We start from the raw sequence: 17,543 nt of genomic DNA on the forward strand, positions 1-17,543 counted from the left end.
ACTAACACACACACACACACACACACACACACACACACACACACACACACACACACACCTGAACACTGGTAAGAGACTAACACACACACACACACACACACACCTGAACACTGGTAAGAGACTAACACACACACACACACACACACACCTGAACACTGGTAAGAGACTAACACACACACACACACACACACACACACACACACACCTGAACACTGGCTCTGGTAAGAGACTAACACACACACACACCTCAATACTGGCACTGGTAAGAGACTAACACACACACACACACACACACACACACACACACACACACACACACACACACACACACACACACACACACACACACACACACACACACACACACACACACACACACACACCTGAACACTGGCATTGGTAAGAGACCAACACACACATTCCATGGTAGAACCCAGGCAATAGAACCCGTTCCCCAGATCAAGGGCTGTACAAAGTAACATGACAGGTGGACAGAGTCAGTGACAGAGTCCAGAGAGCGGAGGAAGAATGAACCACAGGTTCAACTGACCCCTAGACACATTAAATAGGCCCTGTGTTAGCTGAAGAATGAACCACAGGTTCAACTAACTCCTAGACACATTAAATAGGCCCTGTGTTAGCTGAAGAATGAACCACTGGTTCAACTGACCCCTAGACACATTAAATAGGCCCTGTGTTAGCTGAAGAATGAACCACAGGTTCAACTGACCCCTAGACACATTAAATAGGCCCTGTGTTAGCTGAAGAATGAACCACTGGTTCAACTGACCCCTAGACACATTAAATAGGCCCTGTGTTAGCTGAAGAATGAACCACTGGTTCAACTGACCCCTAGACACATTAAATAGGCCCTGTGTTAGCTGAAGAATGAACCACTGGTTCAACTGACCCCTAGACAGATTAAATAGGCCCTGTGTTAGCTGAAGAAGGGGAGGAAGAGGTATAAATAGGGGGGAGGGGGCAGGAGATGACAGGAGTTAAACAGGGTGACTGTCTGTCTAGCCTAATAAAGCAGTCTAGCCCAGACCCACACATCCACAGCCCTGCTGTCACTCAAGAGACAGACAGACAGACCAGACCAGAGACCCCCCTCCCTCTCTTACTGCTGTCCTCTATCCCCCTCTCCTCCCTCTCTCTCGTCTCCCACTCTGACATATAAAAACAAGCAGGCTAATCAACAGGTCACACTGGGGTTAAGCCCAGGGGTCAGCCAATCATCATCCAGCTGTCAGTCAGCGGTGTCTGCTGCAAGACAGGGAGAGGATATGATTGGTCAGATGGAGAATGGAGGGAGGGAGAGTGGGAGGGAGAGGGTGGAGAGAGAGAAAGGTTTTGTTTCTGCCTAGTACAGGGAGAGAGAGAGAGAGAGAGGTTTGTATCTGCCTTGTACAGGTATGGAGAGAGAGAGAGAGAGAGAGAGAGAGAGGTTTGTTATCTGCCTAGTACAGGTATGGAGGGAGGGAGAGGTTTGTATCTGCCTAGTACAGGTATGTGTGTGCCATAAAACCATCAGCAGACAAAGAGAAAGACTGTGTGTGTTTAATAGTTGTTTTACTGGCAGACAGGGTCAAAGGTTACCACCCTGACTACGCTCTCTCCCACCTGTTGTTTCACTCTCTCACTCACTCTCTCTCTCTCACACACACACACACACACACACACACACACACACACACACACACACACACACACACACACACACACACACACACACACACACACGTGAAAATCCTTAATCTTGTACCCTCCCCCATAGACATCCCTCTCTCCCTCCTCATCCCTCCCTCTCTCCTTCCTCACCCCTCCCTCTCTCTCCTCATCCCTCCCTCTCTCTCTCTCTCCTTCTTCACCCCTCCCTCTCTCTCTCCTCATTCCTCCCTCCTCATCCCTCTCCCTCCTCACCCCTCCCTCCCTCTCTCCACCTCATCCCTCCCTCTCTCTCTCCACATCACCCCTTCCTCTCTCTCTCCCTCCTCATTCCTCCCTCTCTCCCTCCTCACCCTCTCCCTCCTCATTCCTCCCTCCCTCCCTCTCTCACCTCACCCCCCTCTCTCCACCTCACCCCTCCCTCCCTCTCTCCACCTCACCCCTCCCTCCCTCTCTCCACCTCATCCCTCCCTCTATCCCTCCTCATTCCTCCCTCTCGCCCTCCTCATTCCTCCCTCTCGCCCTCCTCATCCCTCCCTCTCGTCCTCCTCATCCCTCCCTCTCTACCCCAAATAGAGCTAGGGGGAACAACAAGGGGGTGAGATAACCAGACTCTCCCCCTCTCACACCTCCTCTCCCCTCTCTCAGGAAGTGAGGGATGGATGGGGGATGGAAAGAGGGAGGAGAATATTAGTGGAGAGATACAGGACTAACTGACTCACATGCTCACTCTTCTTTATACCTGATGCTAGTGTTGTATACTGTATGGGGGTGTATGATGGTGTATGGTGGTGTGTGGTGGTGTGTATGGGGGTGTATGGTGGTGTGTGGTGGTGTATGGTGGTGTGTATGGGGGTGTATGGTGGTGTGTGGTGGTGTATGGTGGTGTGTGGTGGTGTATGATGGTGGTGTGTGGTAGAGGTCAACCGATTATGATTTTTCAACGCCGATACCGATTATTGGAGGACCACAAAAGCCGCTACCGATTAATCGGCCGATTAAAAAAATAATACTTTTTGTTTGTAATAATGACAATTACAACAATACTGAATGAATACTTATTTTAACTTAATATAATACATCAATAAAATCAATTTAGCCTCAAATAAATAATGAAACATGTTCAATTTAGTTTAAATAATGCAAAAACAAAGTGTTGGAGAAGAAAGTAAAAGTGTAATATGTGCCATGTAAGAAAGCTAACGTTTAAGTTCCTTGCTCAGAACATGAGAACATATGAAAGCTGGTGGTTCCTTTTAACATAAGTCTTTAATATTCCCAGGTAAGAAGTTTTAGGTTGTAGTTATTATAGGAATTATAGGACTATTTCTCTCTATACGATTTGTATTTCATATACCTTTGACTATTGGATGTTCTTATAGGCACTTTAGTATTGCCAGTGTAACAGTATAGCTTCCGTCCCTCTCCTCGCTCCTACCTGGGCTCAAACCAGGAACACATCGACAACAGCCACCCTCGAAGCAGCGTTACCCATGCAGAGCAAGGGAAACAGCTACTCCAAGTCTCAGAGCGAGTGACGTTTGAAACGCTATTAGCGCGCACCCACTAACTAGCTAGCCATTTCACATCGGTTACACCAGCCTCATCTTGGGAGTTGACAGGCTTGAAGTCATAAACAGCGCAATGCATTGCGAAGGGCAGCTGGCAAAACGCACGAAAGTGCTGTTTTGAATGAATGCTTACGAGCCTGCTGCTGCCTACCATCGCTCAGACAGACTGCTCTATCAAATCATAGACTTAATTATAACATAATAACACACAGAAATACGAGCCTTAGGTCATTAATGTGGTCAAATCCGGAAACTATCATCTCGAAAACAAAACGTTTTTCCTGTCAGTGAAATACGGAACCGTTCCGTATTTTATCTAATGGGTGGCATCCCTAAGTCTAAATATTCCTGTTACATTGCCCAACCTTCAATGTTATGTTATAATTAAGTAAAATTCTGGCAAATTAGTTCGCAACGAGCCAGGCGGCCCAAACTGTTGCATATACCCTGACTCTGCGTGCAATGAACGCTAGAGATGTGACACAATTTCATGTTAGTAGGCAATATTAACTAAATATGCAGGTTTAAAAATATATACTTGTTTACTGATTTTAAAGAAAGGCATTGATGTTTATGGTTAGGTACATTGGTGCAACGACAGTGCTTTTTTCGCAAATGCGCTTGTTAAATCAACACACGTTTGGCGAAGTAGGCTATGATTCAATGATAAATTAACAGGCACGACATCGATTATATGCAACGCAGGACACGTTAGATAAACTAGTAATATCATCAACCATGTGTAGTTAACTAGTGATTATGTTAAGATTGATCGTTTTTTATAAGATAAGTTTAATGCTAGCTAGCAACTTACCTTGGCTTCTTGCTGCCCTCGCGTAACAGTTAGTCAGCCTGCCATGCAGGCTCTTCGTGGAGTGCAATGTAAGGCAGGTGGTTAGAGCGTTGGACTAGTAACCGGAAGGTTGCAAAAACAAATCCCCGAATCCCCCCTGAACAAGGCAGTTAACCCACGTTCCTAGGCCGTCATTGAAAATAAGAATGTGTTTTTAATCTGACTTGCCTAGTTAAATAAAGGTGTAAAAAATAAAACAAATAAAAAATTGAAAAAAATTGGCAAATCGGTGGGCAAAAATACCGATTACCGATTGTTATGAAAACTTGAAATCGGCCCTAATTAAATCGGCCATTCCGATGAATCGGTCGACCTCGAGTGTGTGGTGGTGTGTGGTGGTGTATATGTCATGTGTCTCATGTCTCTCTCTCAGCCTCCTGTACACCCTGCACAGATGACCAGATCCTGATGGCGGTATGCACCAGCGACTTTGGTAAGCACACACAGACACACACACACACACACACACACACACACACACACACACACACACACACACACACAGGTACGCACCACAACACACACACACACGCACCACAACACACACACACACACACACACACACACACACACCACGCCTTCCCCCTCAGGAGGCTGAAAAGATTTGGCATGGGCCCTCAGATCCTCAAAATGTTCTATAGCTGCACCATTGAGAGAATCTTGACTGGTTGCTTGGTATGGCAACTGCTTGGCATCTGACCGCAAGGTGCTCCAGAGGGTAGTGCGTACGTCCCAGTACATCACTGGGGCCGAATTCCCTGCCATCCAGGACCTCTATACCAGGCGGTGTCAGAGGAAGGCCCTAAAATGATCAAAGACTCTAGGCATCCAAGTCATAGACTGTTCTCTCTGCTACCACACAGCAAGCGGTACCGATGCACCAAGTCTGGAACCAACAGGACCCTGATCAGCTTCTACCCCCAAACCATAAGACTGAACAAGACCACTAAATAGTTAACCAATAACTATCTGGACTATCTGCATTGAACCCCCATTACACTAACTCTTTAGACTCATCATATACACTGCTGCTACTGTCTATTATCTGTTAGCTACTCACTTTATCTCTACCTATATGTACATATCTATCTCCATTACCTCGTACCCCTGCACATCAACTCAGTACTGGTACCACGTGTGTATCGCCAAGTTATCATTGACTCAGTACTGGTACCACGTGTGTATCGCCAAGTTACTCATGTTATTTTTCTATTACTTTAAAATGTTTCTCTCTGCATTGTTGGGAAGGGCCCGTCAGTAAGCATTTCACTGTTAGTCTCCACCTGTTGTTCACCAGCATGTTGCAAATGTTATTCGATTTGATTTAGAACACAGCCACAAACAGCACCGGCTGTAGAGGACATGAACAACCCTCCTCATATCTCTGTTCCCCATATCTCCTTCCCCTCTCTCTCCTCCTCATCGCTCTGTCTTCCCCATATCTCTCCTCCTCCTCTCTCCCCCCTCTCTCTCCTTCTCATCACTCTCTCCCACCTCTTTCTCTCCTTCTCATCGCTCTCTCTCCCCATATCTCTCTCTTCCCCCTCTCTCTCCTCCCCATATCTCTCCTTCTCATATTGCTCTCTGTTCCCCTCTCTCCTTCTCATATCTCTCTCTTCCCCTCTCTCTTTCTCTCCTCTCTCTCCTCATCGCTCTCTCTTCCCCTCCCTCTCTCTTCTCCTCTCTCCTTCTCATTGCTCTCTCTTCCCCTCTCCTTCTCATCGCTCTCTCTTCCCCTCTCCTTCTCATCGCTCTCTCTTCCCCTCATCGCTCTCTCTTCCCCTCTCCTTCTCATCGCTCTCTCTTCCCCTCTCCTTCTCATCGCTCTCTCTTCCCCTCTCATTCTCATCGCTCTCTCTTCCCCTCTCCTTCTCATCGCTCTCTCTTCCCCTCATCGCTCTCTCTTCCCCTCATCGCTCTCTCTTCCCCTCATCGCTCTCTCTTCCCCTCATCGCTCTCTCTTCCCCTCTCATTCTCATCGCTCTCTCTTCCCCTCTCATTCTCATCGCGCTCTCTTCCCCTCTCCTTATCTCTCTCTCCCTCTCTCCTTATCTCTCTCTCCCCCTCTCTCTCGTCCCCTCTCTCCTCCTCATCGCTCTCTTCCCCTCTCTTTCCTTCTCATCGCTCTCTTCCCCTCTCTCTCCTTCTCATCTCTCTCTCTTCCCCTCTCTCTCCTTCTCATCGCTCTCTCTTCCCCTCTCTCTCCTTCTCATCGCTCTCTCTTCCCCTCTCTCTCCTTCTCATCTCTCTCTCTTCCCCTCTCTCTCCTTCTCATCGCTCTCTCTTCCCCTCTCTCTCCTTCTCATCGCTCTCTCTTCCCCTCTCTCCTCCCCATATCTCTCTCTCTTACCCTCTCTCTCCTCCCCATGTCTCTCCTCCCTCTCCTCCCCATATCTCTCTCCCCCTCTCCTCCCTCTCCTCCCCATATCTCTCTCTCTTACCCTCTCTCTCCTCCCCATGTCTCTCCTCCCTCTCCTCCCCATATCTCTCTCCCCCCTCTCCTCCCTCTCCTCCCCATATCTCTCTCTCCTCCCTCTCTTCTCCCCATATATTTCTCCTCCCCATATCTCTCTCCCCCCATATCTCTCTCCCCCCTCTCCTCCCCATATCTCTCTCCCCCCTCTCCTCCCTCTCCTCCCCATATCTCTCTCACCCCTCTCCTCCCTCATCTCTCTCCTCCCCATATCTCTCTCTCCTCCCTCTCTCCTCCCCTCTTTCTCTCCAGCGGGTCGCGGCAGTATCCGTGGCGTTGACACGCCCTCGTCACCAGACCACTCCTCCGTTGCCGTGACACTAAGCCGCCTGTTCCATCAGAAGAGTGGAGTGTTCTCTTGGGATGGAGCCAGAGGAAAGGGGTGGTCCGGACATCTGAACACGCCCCTGCGGTGCCGGCTGCAGCCGAGGGAGGAGGAGGAGTTCCTGTTCACGGGGGCAGTGCGGTTCGGAGAGGCGTGGCTTGGCTGCTCCCCGCGCTACCGCCACTTTCTGAAGCTCTACCGGACCGCCCTGGAGACAGGAAGTAACCCCTGTCACATGGACATGGACACAGACTGAGGCCCGCCCCCTCCGCCCAGGAGACAACCAATCAGGGAACAGGATTGGGAAACAAACTCAGCGAATCAGAGACATAGAGAGAGAGGGCTTGGTCGCTGACTGGACTGACAGGGCCCTGATCCAATCAGAGGAGGGAGGTCGTAAAGGGGCGGAATCTTTGATATGACTGAGAGGTGACTGGACGTAGTCCCAAGCCCTGCTAACCGATTGGCTGAATCTTTTACAGTTGCCTAGCAGCAAGGATAGCTGGCCTGTCTCTGAACAGTTCTAAAGACATCTGTCGTCATAGAATGTCTTAAGACCCTGGTGTGTGTGTGTGTGTCTGTGTGTTTGTGCGTATGTGTTGGAAATAGATGTAAATATGATCATTGTTGTAATGAAAGTTTGCTTTGTGAAAAGCTTTATGTACAGTTTAGAGGTTGTCTTCTGACAGAAGTGTATAGTGGGATCCTGCACAGCGTGTGTGTCTTAGCGTGTTCGTGTGTGTCTTAGCGTGCTCGTGTGTGTCTTAGCGTGTTTGTGTGTGTCTTAGCGTGTTTGTGTGTGTCTTAGCGTGTTTGTGTGTGTGTGTGTGAACATGTGTGTGTGTGACTGTGTTAAAGTACAATAGCTCTCTGGCTCTCTGTTCTAGGGAATAAACTATCTTCCTGGAACAAGTCTTTATTTACTGAGTCTAGACGTGTCTGTGTCTAGCCGTGTCTGTGTCTAGATGTGTCTGTGTCACATTGGATTTCTCTACAGTGTTTATAAGGTACTGTTTGAAGTATCCTCATTTGTGTGTGTGTGTGTGTGTGTATGTATATATATATATATATATATATATATATATATATATATATATCACAGTAAAGGGAGAGAGTAGAGACAGCGTGTATATATTATCACAGTAAAGGGAGAGAGTAGACGCAGTGTGTATATATTATCACAGTAAAGGGAGAGAGTAGAGGCAGACTTTTATGATCCATTTTAATTGTTTTCCGACACCTTCGGCCAAGACCACTTCAACAACCACACTGGTGTGAATGTGTATGTGCGTGCATGTCTGTTACAGATGAATTCATTGTCCAATGTTCACAAATGTCCAATGGAAACGTGCATTTGGGCTATCCCCTCTGGAAGACACACACACACTCACAGGTTGGACTGAGTGGTGGAGGAGGGGATGGAGGAAGGGAGAATTGGAGGGAGGGGGGAGGTAGAGAAGGATGGAGGGTTGAAAAGGAAAGATGGATGGATGCCCTCAGTGTCAGTGGGGGGTGTCACATTTCCCCTCTTTCCTCAGGATGAACAGCAATGTTTGGAATGTCCCCCTCACACACACACACACACACACACTCTCTCTCTCTCTCCTGGGTTGTGAGTGTATACCCAAGCGAGTTTGTAAAATGTCTACCCTGCTAGAGCTGCCCCCCGTCAGGTCTACCCTGCTAGAGCTGCCCCCGTCAGGTCTACCCTGCTCCTGCTAGAGCTGCCCCCGTCAGGTCTACCCTGCTCCTGCTAGAGTTGCCCCCGTCAGGTCTACCCTGCTCCCGCTAGAGCTGCCCCCGTCAGGTCTACCCTGCTCCTGCTAGAGCTGCCCCCGTCAGGTCTACCCTGCTCCTCCTAGAGCTGCCCCCGTCAGGTCTACCCTGCTCCTGCTAGAGCTGCCCCCGTCAGGTCTACCCTGCTCCCGCTAGAGCTGCCCCCGTCAGGTCTACCCTGCTCCCGCTAGAGCTGCCCCCGTCAGGTCTACCCTGCTCCCGCTAGAGCTGCCCCCGTCAGGTCTACCCTGCTCCTGCTAGAGCTGCCCCCGCCAGGTCTACCCTGCTCCCGCTAGAGCTGCCCCCGTCAGGTCTACCCTGCTCCTGCTAGAGCTGCCCCCGTCAGGTCTACCCTGCTCCTCCTAGAGCTGCCCCCGTCAGGTCTACCCTGCTCCTGCTAGAGCTGCCCCGGTCAGGTCTACCCTGCTAGAGCTGCCCCGGTCAGGTCTACCCTGCTAGAGCTGCCCCCGTCAGGTCTACCCTGCTCCCACTAGAGCTGCCCCCGTCAGGTCTACCCTGCTCCCGCTAGAGCTGCCCCCGTCAGGTCTACCCTGCTCCCGCTAGAGCTGCCCCCGTCAGGTCTACCCTGCTCCCGCTAGAGCTGCCCCCGTCAGGTCTACCCTGCTCCCGCTAGAGCTGCCCCCGTCAGGTCTACCCTGCTCCTGCTAGAGCTGCCCCCGTCAGGTCTACCCTGCTCCCGCTAGAGCTGCCCCCGTCAGGTCTACCCTGCTCCCGCTAGAGCTGCCCCCGTCAGGTCTACCCTGCTCCTGCTAGAGCTGCCCCCGTCAGGACTACCCTGCTCCTGCTAGAGCTGCCCCCGTCAGGTCTACCCTGCTCCTGCTAGAGCTGCCCCGGTCAGGTCTACCCTGCTAGAGCTGCCCCTGTCAGGTCTACCCTGCTCCCGCTAGAGCTGCCCCCGTCACGTCTACCCTGCTCCCGCTAGAGCTGCCCCCGTCAGGTCTACCCTGCTCCCGCTAGAGCTGCCCCCGTCAGTTCTACCCTGCTCCTGCTAGAGCTGCCCCCGTTAGGTCTACCCTGCTCCTGCTAGAGCTGCCCCCGTCAGGTCCACCCTGCTAGAGCTGCCCCGGTCAGGTCCACCCTGTTAGAGCTGCCCCGGGTCAGGTCTACCCTGCTAGAGCTGCCCCGGGTCAGGTCTACCCTGCTAGAGCTGCCCCGGGTCAGGTCTACCCTGCTAGAGCTGCCCCGGGTCAGGTCTACCCTGCTAGAGCTGCCCCGGGTCAGGTCTACCCTGCTAGAGCTGCCCCGGGTCAGGTCTACCCTGTTAGAGCTGCCCCGGTCAGGTCTACCCTGCTAGAGCTGCCCCGGGTCAGGTCTACCCTGCTAGAGCTGCCCCGGGTCAGGTCTACCCTGCTAGATCTGCCCCGGGTCAGGTCTACCCTGCTAGAGCTGCCCCGGGTCAGGTCTACCCTGCTAGAGCTGCCCCGGGTCAGGTCTACCCTGTTAGAGCTGTCCCGGGTCATGTCTACCCTGCTAGAGCTGCCCCGGTCAGGTCCACCCTGTTAGATCTGCCCCGGGTCAGGTCCACCCTGGGATGAATTGGAACGCCGACTGCATGCCAGGCATAACCCGCCCAACATCAGTGCCCGACCTCACTAAATGGAAGCCCCACAGTCCCACAGCAATGTTCCAACATCTAGTGGAAAGCTTTCCCAGAAGAGAGGAGGCTGTTATAACAGCAAAGAGGGGACCAACTCCATATTAATGCCCATGATTGTGGAATGAGATGTAAGATGAGCAGGTGTCTACATACTTTTGGTCATGTAGTGTATACTGTAGTTATACATACAGACACAACACAACATATAACATAACCATGAATGGAAGTGCAACACATTTTTTTATTGAACCTTTATTCAACTAGGCAAGTCAGTTAAGAACACATTCTTATTTACAATGACGGCCTACCCCGGGCCAAACCCTCTCCTAATCCGGACGACGCTGGGCCAATTGCCCGCCGCCCTATGGGACTCCTGATCACGGCCGGTTGTGATACAGCCCGGGATGGAACCCAGGTCTGTAGTGATGCCCCTAGAACTGCGATGCATTGCCTTAGACCGCTGCGCCACTCGGGAGGTTTATTAAGACAGGGAGAGAAGAAGAGAGAAGGGTGAACTCAGTGTGTTTTAATGATAGGAGAGAAGAAGAGAGAAGGGTGAACTCAGTGTGTTTTAATGAGAAGAAGAGAGAAGGGTGAACTCAGTGTGTTTTAATGAGAAGAAGAGAGAAGGGTGAACTCATAGTGGGTTTTAATGATTGGAGAGAAGAGAGGAGGGTGAACTCAGTGTGTTTTAATGATTGAAGAGAAGAGAGGAGGGTGAATTTATAGTGGGTTTTAATGATTGGAGAGAAGAGAGGAGGGTGAACTCAGTATGTTTAAATGATAGGAGAGAAGAGGAGGGTGAATTTATAGTGTGTTTTAATGATAGGAGAGGAGGGTGAACTCATAGTGTGTTTTAATGATAGAAGAGAGGAGGGTGAACTCATAGTGTATTTTAATGATAGGGGAGAAGAAGAGAGGAGGGTGAATTTACGGTGTGTTTTAATGATAGAAGAGAGGAGGGTGAACTCATAGTGTATTTTAATGATAGGGGAGAAGAAGAGAGGAGGGTGAATTTATAGTGTGTTTTAATGATAGGAGAGGAGGGTGAATTTACGGTGTGTTTTAATGATAGAAGAGAGGAGGGTGAGTTTACAGTGTGTTTTAATGATAGGAGAGGAGGGTGAATTTACGGTGTGTTTTAATGATAGAAGAGAGGAGGGTGAATTTACAGTGTGTTTTAATGATAGAAGAGAGGAGGGTGAATGTACAGTGTGTTTTAATGATAGAAGAGAGGAGGGTGAATTTACAGTGTGTTTTAATGATAGAAGAGAGGAGGGTGAATGTACAGTGTGTTTTAATGATAGAAGAGAGGAGGGTGAGTTTACAGTGTGTTTTAATGATAGGAGAGGAGGGTGAATTTACGGTGTGTTTTAATGATAGAAGAGAGGAGGGTGAATTTACAGTGTGTTTTAATGATAGAAGAGAGGAGGGTGAATGCACAGTGTGTTTTAATGATAGAAGAGAGGAGGGTGAGTTTACAGTGTGTTTTAATGATAGAAGAGAGGAGGGTGAATTTACAGTGTGTTTTAATGATAGAAGAGAGGAGGGTGAATTTAGGACTTAACTTATTTGGAAAGAGACGTACAAGTTGAGAAATGTTTGTCGATTCAGCTGTTTATGTGTGTGGTGTGAATGTGTCTGGTGTGTGTGTGAGAGAGTGTGTGTGTGTGTCTGGTGTGTGAATGTGTATGTGTGTGTGTGTGAATGTCAGTGTGTGTCTGGTGTGTGTGAGTGTGTGTCTAAAGACGTGCTCTGAATTCCTCAGAGGTTTAAGACAGGCTCCAACGACCTTAGAAGACTGTCTATATATAACCACCCTTTAAACACACCCTTCTAGACCTCTCTGACCCCCATCCCCCTCCACATAACATCTAATCAGTGATCAGCTAACACTTTCTCTCCTCCTCCTCCTGTTCTGCCTGAAGAAAACTCTCTCTCCCTTTCACATGGAGGGACTGTAGAGAGAGAGGGAGAGGAGAGGAGATGGAGAGACCCTGGATGATTTGTTACTTGTAGCCCTGGTTTTCTCCTGTCGAGAGAGAGAAAGAGAGTGTGTGTGTGTGTGTTTGTTTTGGGCTGTAGTCTGAGAAGGCCACACGCGTCCTGCGCACCGCCAACATGCAAACAGGCTACACAGCAGAAACACAACCCGTCCTAGCAACACCCAACACCCCTAGGCAACCCCTTCCCGGCAACCATCCATCTTCTTTTGGCAACCCCTCTAATTCAGGAGACACACTTGTTATCTACACAAGACATTAACCCTGCAACACCCCCCCCCCCCCACACACACACACATACTGACGTTCAATCGAACGGTAACTGAATGCCTCAATGCCTGTCTGTCTGCTTTATATAGCAAGCCAGGGTCACTGTCTGTAGGAGCAATCCATTTTGGTGAATGTGGTGGTGTACCTAATAAACTGTCCTGTGTGTGTGTGTGTGTGTTGGGGGGCCGTTCAGGATGCAGTATGTGAGAGGGACAGCTGAGGAGCAGTCAGTTGGAGAGTATAGAATGGCTGAGCTCAGGGAAACAGGACATACCAGCGTTCTAACTCAGACACACATACACAAAGCACCAGAGGACTCAAGTCACATGACTTGGGTTCGAGTCTGACTCTTTAGTCATAAATTTGATGACTTGAGACTCGACTTGATATTACATAAAATAACTGGAGACTTGACATGGACTTGTAGTCAAGACTCTGGACTCGACCTGAGACTGATGACTTCTCCGTGGATTACTCTCCACGCAGCCAGACACAGTATCGCACTTGCAAAAAAGTTGATTGGCTAGTGAAATGCACACTCGACCCTCTGATTGGACCAGTAAACTGTCAATCAATACAGTTTGGGTGAGCTTGCACAGTGAGAAGGTTGTGGGGGGGCTGCAAGTTTGAAACTGAAAGGGATTTATTTTCTCCATATTTTAATAGGCTACATATGGCCTACTATTTGTATATTATATATTTGCTTATTCGATCTGGTCACTGACATAAGCCTATGGCATTCCACCAAATTCTTGTTAAAAAACAATCTGTGCTTCAGAACCAAATAAAATGTTGCGTCTTGACTGTTGACCAGTCATCAACATTGGCGCACAAAGACGGGCGAACATATCCATATTAGTTACCAGAAAGCGCTTGTTTAATTTTCTCCGGTTTTGCCTGGCAAAAACAGAGTAGCCTACCTATGTATAAAGTATGTATAACGTACATATAAAGTACTGTGTAGCAATCTGCTACGGACAACTCTTTGCCACAACAATAGGCTACCTGGTGATGTCACTGGGTGGGTTATAATGATATAACTGGTAACATGGATGAAGGTGTAACATTCTGGCGAATTAAAGAAAAATTCCACCCAAAAACTATATTTTGATATTTGTTTCATTAGTTCATTGCTGACAAGCAAAACATGCTGAAACTGTCAGCATTCAAGTTTTCAAGATAAGTAACTTTCAAAATGTTAACTCAAAACGCAGGTGTAAAACGCCGTTTATTTCTGTATCTTGTAGTTTGAAAATGCATCACCATTTATGGCTGTAATGACAGGCTCCATTTGCGCAGTGATTGTGCGCGTGTTCGCACGTGCGGGGTCGCAAACTTTGAACACCACATTTTTGGGGGTCTTGGGACAAAACGTTTGAAAACCACTGACCTAGCGAACAGATTGCTAATTTGCTGTACAGCTATAGAAATGGGTGCAGCGCAAACATCAAATTGTAGGGAGAGGTGACTGCCATAAATGAATATGTAGCTCCAAAAACTGTTTGTTGATGAAGAATATGAACTGTTTCCTTTGCAAGCTCCCCAGCAATGGGGCATCAAGCAGCAATTACTAGCATAGGACTATTGGTATTTTTCTATGTCAAAATTGCTTGAAATGTATAATAGAGTTAAGAAGCTTGCATTTGGAATTTGTTCAAATGAATTACTACATCATCAAAGTGTGTTGTAGACTAAATAATTAACAGGGCTGTCTAGCATCCACAATAAATAGACAAAGATTTGTAGTTGAATAAGTCATTTCCTGTGTGTATATATATATATATATATATATATATATATATATATATATATATATATATATATATATATATATATATATATATATAGTTGGAAAAAAAAGAAATATATATATATATATTTCTTTTTTTTCCAACTTGGCATAAGTCTTGATTTAAAAAAAACTTGTGACTCAACTCGACTTGCTCTTACGACGCACAACATGGACTTGACCCATTCTACTCGGGACTCGATTTGAGGCCCGGACCATGTGACTTGAGACTTGCTTGTGACTCGAATAATAGTGACTTGGTCCCACCTCTGGCATGCAAACACACCAATTTCCTCCTTAAAATACACCCTCCCCACTCTTGTTAATTTTGGAATATGTGATATTTACTCTCTCTGTATCCAACATCTGGGTCTAATAAATAATATTCTTGCCACAAGATCTCTGCAGCAGGTGAAACTCTAACCGTTAAGTGTCTAGGGCCGGTATCTGGAATCTGGAATTTGTCGAGTTTGGAGGCAGCTCTGCATAGTGGTCAATAGCTGGCACATCCACAAAGTCATAAAATCAGATTTTAATCTTAACCACACTGCTAACCCTAATGCCTAACCCTAACCTTAAATTAAGACCAAAAGCTCATTTTTGTTTTTATACATTTTTAAAACAGCCAATTTTGACTTTGCAGCTGTCCCTCTAGTGGGCCCAATAAGAGTCATTAGAAAAGACAAAATAATGAATATTACCAATCGAAGACATCTGTTGCAGGACAAATAAATGTGAGTTCACATAGCTGGCCATAAATGGATGTTGCATTTGACTTTATGTGTTGGTTATGGAGGCTTCTAACCCATTGGTTTCTACTACTGATTAGAATACCATTAGGCTATATCTTTACCTAACAAAAAACAGTCTGTTCGATTTCCAGTTACAATTAGTTTAATACCCCTTGATCTTCAAGATTAGGTCTTGGAAATATGAAAATGTACATTAATCAAAATTGTTTTACCTGAGTATAATCCAAAAAAATAAGGACTAAATAGCCTACTCTGTTGTTTATGATTGTGTTGTCATGGAGGACTGATTGGGTTCATTGCTTCCAGCTGAAAAATAAATGCTGCTCTCGGGAAATGGCATGCTTTGAGCACTAACAAAAAGTGCTTTTTTTGCATGTGAAAAATGTAATGCCATATGCTGCATTTGCTAGAAGCCTCTTGTTTAAGTTGTTTGTTGATGACACTTTGATATCGCGATAATTTGCAGCTGTTTAAGTCTATCAAAAGTGCGCAAGTTTGAGCATGTGTCTGTTAGGCCTTTGAGCATGTGTCTGTTAGGCCTTTGAGCATGTGTCTGTTAGGCCTAAAAGCCCCACTCTTGGTCTTCTTAAATTAAACTTGGTTTTGACCGTAAGGAGCACAACACCACGGGGGGGTTTAGAATGGACCAACTCACTCAAACTGTTATTCCACAGGCTGGGATCCACACTATGCAAAACGGATGGCACTGTGATAGACTACATCAAATTAGCTGAGTAGAGTGTTGGAGGCTATTTTGTAAATGACATCGCCGAAGTCAAGGATCGGTAGGATAGTCAGTTTTACGAGGGTATGTTTGGCAGCATGACTGAAGGAGGCTTTGTTGCGAAATAGGAAGCCGATTCATGTTCCATCACTGGACATTCAGAGGCAGTTTCCCAGACGCAGATTGCGCCTAAATTCATCCTTGACAAAAAACAAAAAAAAGTAAATGGAGATTGTCCATTGAGTTGTTTTCAGTCCAGGACTGGGCTGAATCTGTGTCTGGGAAACCGCCCCACAGAGCCTGGTCATGGGATGGAGGGAGATCGCCCTCCAGTGGCAGAAGGACTCTGTTGCTCTTCTCTCTTGTTCATCAGTTTGACAATCAAAACAATAGAACAAAGAACGTGTCCAGCCAGACATGGGAGGAGACGTGGGTGTATTGCAACTAGGAGGAGCAGGTCATGTACCACTAGCATAACACCTAACTCTCCCTTAGTTCAGCGTAAGGAGAGCAGAGCAAACCAGAGGTGATATCAGTAGGAGGTTTAGCATCTACATCTTGGTGGGGCAAACTCAAAAAAATGTTTATGATGCATGTCAGCAAAGCCACTACACAACACTACATTACATAATACTACACTACACAGCACAACACAACACATTAAATGTATTATAATGGAGACAAACGGTGCCCACAAACTGTTAGGACCTACATAAAGCTGTCTCAACAGCAGAGCTTATCTTTTCAGCAACAGGAAGTTAATCCTTACCACCGCTACACCTGGCTATCAGTAGAGTCTTGTCTGGCAGTGAAACAGTTCTTTCAGCCTCATTTACTGCCTTTAAAGAAAAAGCTGATATGGCTGACTTGCTTAAACAAATGTGGTTTCTACTGACAATTGAGATGTACAAACTATTGCATAAGCAAACGATGAGTGGATAAGAGGCGATCCTTAATTTCGATTAAGACATTAATGAGCGAGCTAGGACAGACGTAGTCATAACTATTTGTTTAGCTCTTTTGAAATGTACAGCGACAGAATTCAGAACATGGGCTGCTCTTACAGTGTTCTCCCTGTACACCAAGTCAGAACCGTAGGATAAATAAAAGGGGGCATATAAGCAGATGATGAAATATTCTATGATGGCATTTCTCTAAGGCTATAGGCTACATGTGCACCACCAAGTCAGAACAGAAGGCTATGTTATGAGGGTGAAAGGGACCAAATTATTAGGGTGAGGCACATGGGCTACTAACAGCTTACCACACAACATACACTTAGCATTACTTTTAACTACAGTATACATATCTCCCTGGCATATTACATCATTTATGCAGCAGCATACAATACATTTTTGTTCTCACCTTGTTGTGCTGTGCTCACTTGAACAGGAAGGTGGTGCGGCAGTCCTTCTTGTCGGAAGATTTTGTCATCAAACTTTGTCATCAAAGTCTGGCGTTCTCTGGATTTATGGTGCTTTCAAGACAACTGGGAACTCAGAAAAAAACAAGGTTGTATCAGTGATCTTCAGGTCTGAGCTCTAGAAAGAGGCCCGAGTTCCTGACTTGGAATTTCCAGTTGGATGACCGTTCAAAAGTATTTTTCCAGTCAGAGCTCATTTCTTTCAGAGTTCTCAGTTTTCTTGAACTCACTGAAGTCTGTGATTTCCCAGTTCCGAGTTTCCAGTTGTTTTGAATGCGGCAGAAGTCATGCTGGATTG

General features: G+C 47.1%; 1 protein-coding gene across 1 annotated transcript in view; it reads left to right on the forward strand.

The window, feature by feature from the left end:
• The window catches only part of LOC106592549 (meteorin-like protein), an 11,806-nt gene extending 4,375 nt beyond the window's left edge, over positions 1 to 7,431 (forward strand). Inside the window, exons 4-5 of the mRNA XM_014183894.3 lie at positions 4,466 to 4,525; positions 6,818 to 7,431. Of these exons, the coding sequence (XP_014039369.1) occupies positions 4,466 to 4,525; positions 6,818 to 7,146 (389 nt within the window). The 3' untranslated portion in view covers positions 7,147 to 7,431. The remainder of the gene's footprint in view (positions 1 to 4,465; positions 4,526 to 6,817) is intronic.
• The last annotated feature ends 10,112 nt before the right edge of the window (positions 7,432 to 17,543 follow it).

This window comes from Salmo salar, chromosome 02, assembly GCF_965601325.2.
Source record: "Salmo salar chromosome 02, fSalSal1, whole genome shotgun sequence".
NCBI classification, from domain to species: Eukaryota; Metazoa; Chordata; class Actinopteri; order Salmoniformes; family Salmonidae; genus Salmo; species Salmo salar.